Source organism: Olea europaea, unplaced genomic scaffold (assembly GCF_002742605.1).
Source record: "Olea europaea var. sylvestris unplaced genomic scaffold, O_europaea_v1 scaffold2889, whole genome shotgun sequence".
In the NCBI taxonomy this organism is placed as follows: domain Eukaryota; kingdom Viridiplantae; phylum Streptophyta; class Magnoliopsida; order Lamiales; family Oleaceae; genus Olea; species Olea europaea.
This window is the reverse complement of record NW_019247440.1, coordinates 5,901-12,845: the sequence shown is the minus strand read 5'-3', so window position 1 is coordinate 12,845 and position 6,945 is coordinate 5,901. Positions and strand designations below refer to the sequence as shown.

The 6,945-nt window shown below is 34.4% G+C and overlaps 1 protein-coding gene and 1 pseudogene across 2 annotated transcripts; one reads left to right on the top strand and one right to left on the bottom strand.

The window, feature by feature from the left end:
- The first annotated feature begins 2,703 nt into the window (after positions 1-2,703).
- LOC111384286 lies at positions 2,704-5,367 on the top strand (annotated as a pseudogene).
- Positions 4,727-6,939, bottom strand: LOC111384287. 2 transcript variants are annotated; one of them, XM_023008550.1, is made up of 2 exons: positions 6,330-6,939; positions 4,727-4,840 (listed from the first exon to the last, which is right to left on the bottom strand). In XM_023008550.1, the coding sequence occupies exon 1, from the start codon at positions 6,897-6,899 to the stop codon at positions 6,339-6,341; it is 561 nt and encodes a 186-aa protein (XP_022864318.1). In that variant the 5' UTR covers positions 6,900-6,939; the 3' UTR covers positions 4,727-4,840; positions 6,330-6,338. The 2 variants fall into 2 exon arrangements, with proteins under 2 accessions (XP_022864318.1, XP_022864319.1); XM_023008551.1 differs by lacking the exon at positions 4,727-4,840 and adding an exon at positions 5,646-5,744.
- Positions 6,940-6,945: the final 6 nt, after the last annotated feature.

Genomic DNA, 6,945 nt, shown 5'->3' with positions numbered 1-6,945 from the left:
AATGATGTGTAATTTTTCTGATGAAACAGGGACTGCTCTTTTCACAGATTAATATCGGTGCAGTAAAAAATCAAAGATCCATTTATTATTTTAGCAGCAGTCAATCAGAAAACAGAAACATATTTGCAGCGGAATCTGTCATTCTTATTTTACGCATTGATCCATAAATTGATACGAAAAATTAAAGATCTATGAATGTAAAACATTAATCTTTAACGAAAAATCATGAATTCCATAACTTGGGCTCTGATACCACGTGTAAGCAATTAATTCATACTTTATGCCAAGATCTTGGAATTCTATGATTTTCACGTATGAGTAATTTGATCAAGTAACATACCTTGATCCATGAAGAAAATTGAAATTTATTAAATCTGCAAAAGAGAAATCAGTGAGAATAAAGAAAACTGTTCTCTCTCTTTTCCTTACTGTTCTTGAATATTCTTATTGATGGTTTTTCAGTCACGTTAAAAAGCAGAGAGGCAGTTTTCTTTTAGGCCAAAACTACCGACTTTCCATCAAAGTGGACAGTTACAAAACTGTCACTTCTCAATGACCAATCAGATTTTTAATATATATAGACCAAATATTAACTTATTTATAATATTACGTGGGGCCACATTAATTGGTCTAACATCATCCCCATGCAACTAACTTGCATAAAAATTATATTAGACCACTTGTTTCACTTTGAAGTTTGTTGGTTGTGATGATTTCTTACAAGCTATAGTTTTTGATTGATTGAGTTTGACATTTTCGTCAATTTTGCTAAAAATTATTGGACCAATCAGTGCTTAATTGAAATTAATATTCCAATAATCTGTATACAGATGATGAGTCTCATTGTTTAGAATTTCTTTTGTGATGCATTTGATGAAAGTTTAATAAAGAAAATGGGTCCCATTGTTTAGAAAGTTGATGAGTCGCAGAGGATAGATTGTTGAATTGAACAGAACAATGTATGCAAACCTCCAATAATTTCCTTGACTTGGTGCAAGTGTTTTTTTTTTTTTTTTGGTCAATATCTTAAGAATTTCATGCTACTCATATAGTTCAGACATAATGATATTACTAATAGATTCAGCTTTTCTCACATACTTGCCTAAACTAATCAAACACATACACTAGATATTTTTTAATTTTTGGTTTAGAAGATAGTGATTTTTGAGACAGTACGAGCATTCTTCACTTTGGGTTTATTTAACTAACTGCAACCATAAGTGTATGCATGGGGATTTTATAGATAGAGCATGCCAAGACTCTTGAATAATGCAATAAATCTTCAACATTTTTTTTTAATATCCACAATTTCTACACTAATAAAAACATAATAAATACAACATTCGTACAATGCACATGACAACGACTAGTTGGAAATAATAAGAACCAAACAATTAGAAACTCCTATTTGACCTCCATTTTAAAGCTCTTTTTTTCAAATTTATTTTCATTCGCACATAGTTTGATGGAGATTAAAATAATATTTTTAGTAGATTTGAATAGAAGTTATGAAATATGTGGTTAAAATTAGCCCTTGTTCGAGTCACATTCTTTGAAAAAGATGTATTATTAAACAGTGTTTTGACATATTTCAACCACACATTTTTCAATAAATAATATTATAAATAAATTCAAAACTTTTTTAAAAAAATTTTAACCACATATTTCATATCAATACACTATTCAAAAATGCATTTTTATGACAAAATAGGGCTCAAACAAGGGCTTAATTGTGGACTTTGATTTATATTAAAATTTTGATTTTAATTTCTATCAAATAGGGCCTATATACTTTCTCAATTTTTATCAAAATATACTAAATTTTTTATTTTTAAATAAAATAAACTACGACTAAATCAAGGATGCACTATAACCTAAGTTTATAATAATAATAACTAATACGCCCTCCATCTCATTCATATAGGCTTGTTTTGTTTTTCACAAGAATTAAAAAAAAAATTTATTTAATGTTATTAGAAAAGTAATTTTTGGCAAAAAAATTCCTAATTTGCCCCTATTTAATTTTCAACAACTAGGAGTAAATTATTGTTGGAATTAGTAAAAAAATTTAATAATTGATTTCAAGAAATGGGCAAATTATTGGGAAATGTGCATGTATTTGGATGATTTCAAGAAGTAGGCAAATCATTGGGGAAAAATTGATTGAAACTATGTAAATTAAATTAGGGTAGATTAGTAAAGGAACAAAAAAATATATTCTAAATTAAGAAACAGGACTATATATTTGGGATAAGAAAAAAGGGAAACTAAGACTATATAAATGGGACGGAGGTAGTAACTAATAATGTAGCTCTTTATAGTTACAAATCCAATAAGATCCCAATTGACAAGAAAAAAATTGAAGATAATGGAAAAGGCACAGATGGATGAGTGGGCTACCTTTTTGTTGATAAAGTCTAGATGTTTTGAGTTGACCATGGGTTATGTTGGATGGACAGGGCCACCTGTCCAGAGCACCTAATAGGTGCCCTCAATTGGAGGGGCGGTTGGACAGGGCCAAGTATCTTTATCCGTTGACCATTATGTTCTTTCTGACACGTTTAACATTATGAGCTGCTACGTGAAATTGATGAACTAGTTTACATGAATTGATTGCTACATTTATGCTACAAGTACAGAAAATATTTTTACAAAATAATATTTGGCAAAAATTCATTGGTTTTGGAGTGAATATGGGCAAAAATGGCAGCACCTGTATGCAGGGAATTATTCCTGATTGTTTTGACTGCACTGTCAGATTATACCCCAGTCCGCTTGCTCTAGATATGGACTTGCTTGCTATTGGTGCTACTGTGGCCCCGATAGTTCGCATCCTGGTCTGGATCGGTTTTCCAGTTGCATATCCAAAAAGCAAGGTACACCATTTAGTTTTAAAAAAGTGTCCCAAGGTTCAATAGTTAAGAGGTATTACTGAGTGAATTTTTTCAAGTTACTGACTTACAGCTATTTCTGTAATACCCAGTTATTAGACTTACTGCTTGGTGGCGGGCATAGAGCTCTGTTTCGCCAAGCGGAGTTGAAAACCCTATTTCATTTGCATGGCAACAAGGTATGAAGGAAATACAAAATTTCAAACTTTGTTATGTTATCAGGGGTTCTTACCTTTACCGTGCTAATTATCTACTTTGTGTACTGGTTTTAAACAGGCAGGTAAAGGTGGAGAACTGACACATGACGAGACAACAATTATTGCAGGGCCACTTGAACAGGCACCCCTCCAATATGGGGCCTCCACATCGGCCCCATGTTTGAGGGCCTGGCCCTCCGGCAGGCTTGTATAAATGCAAAGCTTGACAGGTACGGTATATTTTGGCCAGCCTAAAAATCCAGCTACAATGAACTCATTTTTCTAATGTTGATATTTTGATATGTTTTGGTATAGGTTCTCATTTTGGAAAGGACATAGCAGAGTGCCAGTCTACTATGAGCAACCTACAAACATTATTGGACTTAATCTGGTACTTAAAATCCATTTCTGTGTGCTGCATCAAGTGATTTTTTCTTTGTTTCAATTCATAAACATTGCTTCATCTATTGGATGGGAGAATTTCTCTAGTAGATAGAAGATCTCTTAGGTGCATCAACTTCCCTAAATGATCGCCAATTATAAGTTTTGTTTCTGTGCTGGATTCAAATTCCTTTCCCTATTTTGACTCCTCCTGCCTCCTTGTTAGAGAGTTTGGCCCTGTTCTGTACCACAGCAAAAACTATGTGGACGATATTTATGGTGACTTTAGACCTGATTTAACTTTCTGATAGCTACCAAAAGTTAAGAAAAATTCAACTTGATAAACTTTAAGCTATGAGATGGTGCTTTCAGATAAATTTTATGTGATCTTACTTGGCCTCAATTTGGCAAAATTTATAGATCATTTATAAATAGCCAAATTTTATTTTCAACCACATGTTCCTATGACCCACAAGTATCATCCATTTATCCATCACTCATTTCTATCTATTTATAAATTATTCTCAGACGGGGGCTTTGTCTGATTCTACTTTCTTGAGATGTAGAGTCATCCACAAATTCATATTATTTAGCTTTTTATCTTATAAATTCGGCTATCATCATGGATTCCGATCAACATGTGGGGATAGATATTCCAAGTTTTGATTAATCTGATTTAGTTTATCTATTTTTGTATTTATTGCCTTGTAGGCTAAGAACTTGTTGACCATCCATCCAGGGGATGAAGTCCCCATGAAGAGCGTTACAATTCGTAGAATTCCAAGGTACTGTGGTGTGGAATATTGATGTCTAATACTGAATTTTATCTTCAGTCTCTTGAAGTAGTGAAAATGATATGTAAATCATTATCCTGCTGATGAAGAATTAGAAGGGATATTATGTTTATTTTGTTTTCAATTTTAAGATTTATGTTAGTAATTTAATCATGTTTGATTTAATAGTTTTTATTAAATATTTGCGACTTAGAATAGGATCTTTGAACCCTATAAAAGGGGACAAGAGACTTTGATAATTAAATGAATTGATATTATATATATATATATAATAATTTTCTAGTTATTTGTCTATGTACATGCGCACATAAACAGAATGTGTCCATGTATTTCTTCTGAATTTGCTGTATTGATTCAACAGTCTTATGGTAATTTTAAGTATAACTTAGGAGTGTTCCTGGACAGGATACTCCTGATATTGCTTTTGAACTTGTTCTTTCTATATGCTTGACTCTTAGGGTTCCTGAAACTGTGCCGTTATATGACATCTTGAGTGAGTTCCAGAAGGGTCACAGCCACATGGCTGTTGTTGTAAAATACAGCAACAAGGCAACACAACAGCCAGCTAGCACAGAACCTGAAGACAGTAAGCTTTTTTGGCTAATTAGCTTCGCAATAAAAAAATAAGCTTCCTTTATCTAACAATTTCCCTGTCCACGTGTATGTGTAGATACAGTCAAGGATGTGAAAGTAGACATTGATGGTGAAAAGCCAGTGCAGAAATGGAAGAGTTTCCCAAAATGAAAACAATTCCTTCAAGTGTACACCTAGGAGCAAGAAGTGGACTAAAAACATGTATGCTAACATCCTATGAATAGATGAAAATCCTCTGCCAACTCTTCATGAAGAAGCAGCAGTTGGAATAATTACCTTGGAAGATGTTATTGACGAGCTTTTACAGGTGAATTCAATTTTCTCTTAATACTCATCTTAATTATGTCTTGATGATGATCTGTTATCCATGAAGGGCTAGCTTTGTCTATCTTAAAACTTTTACTTCAGATTCTTCCATTTCAAAGAATGCCATATATCTTAAACTTATGATAACCTCTTGCAGGAGGGAATCTTTGACGAGACTGATCATCCCGTTGAAGATTCATGATATTTGCTCGTTGATGCCTATTATGCCGGTAATTTTGGCTAGTTGTGTCAGAAAGAATTTTGATATTACTTTTGTAAACAGTCATAACAAGACAGGACATTGTATCAAGGTCGAAGAGACTTGGCCATTAGTTGTTTGAGAGGAAAACATTGTTTCTTAGTACAGTGATGTTTTGCATCAGATCATTGCCAGAGAGGCTTGCACATTTCTTTTTCTTTTTCTTTTTAGGAGCCTAGGCAGTAACATTCTCATGACCAGTGTTGCCATTTTCTATAGCTAAGCCAATAGGCTTGCTCCTGTGTTTCCTTTTTATCTGGGAAATTTGTACATTTAGTCCTCAATCTAATGCAGCTCTTGCTCACCCCATCCTTGAAAGCTGCTGAAAGATTGGAGAGGAATGAGTAAGAGGTGCTAGTCAGTCTATAATTAGACGAAACAGCTTCTCCCATGGAAAGAAAATGGTGCTTTCTATAACAAAAGGAGAGTTCTCAAGACTCATTGGGTACAAGAACTTGCATGTCCATGTGCTACAATAAAATGCCATGAATTTAATTGATTGGATAGGGAAGAAAAATCACCCCATTGCCGTGACAATTTTCACAATATTGAATGGAAAAAGTTGAAAAACAAACATCAGCTCAAGGTATCCTTCAGAAGAGTGTGTCTAAATAGCAGCACATGTATTTGGCTTTGCCTATACAAAGGCAACTGATAGTAGAGTGAGATCAGCACTCAGAGAAAGTAATACTAGCTTCAAAAAAAAATAAACTAGAGAATTGGCATCTTCTTGAGTTCTAGATACACTTTACTACAAGGGCGAATCCACAAGACCTAATTTGCTAGTTTGTGCACTTGAGGGCTTTTAATTTAAAGGGAAGTGTGAAACAAAAGAAAACCCAAATACAGTCAGTACCACATTCTTAAAACTGTGTTCATATCAAAACTACAAAACTTAACTACTTACTAGTTTAGTCTATTCCCTCAAGGCATCTGCTTTGCAAGTTGACTTGTAGTGTCCTGTCTGATTGCATCGACTACAGTGGACTGTATGCTTCTCACGGTGAAGATCCTCTATGCACATTCGCTTTTTCTCGGGGCGCCCAGGAAGACGGCGAACCTTGGGAGGCCGTACAATCCGTATTTCATCATCCATGGTGGTTTCACCTTCCTTCTTCCATTCAATTTTTCCAGGGATGGGTCGCACCTCTTCTGCATACGTTTCACAATAACTAGCCTGGGTAAAATACCTTTCAGTGAAGGCATAAACATCCTTTTTAGAAGAAACTAGTGCAGCAACAGCATGTGAACATGGTATTCCATACAGCTGCCAATCACGACAAGAACAAGAATGGGTTCCAATGTTTATAATGTCTGATCGCTCAGTTGATAGAACCTCAAACTCTACTTCATCTGATCGAAGGACTTGATACTTAGAAGCAAGGTTCATTGCCTCAGTAATATGATTCTCAGCAGATGGAGCAAGCATGGAAAACCACGACTTACACTTTGCACGCCTTTCCTCAAATACTGTCATTAATTTAATCTGTATCCGCTCAATCACCTGAATTATGGGCAACTCC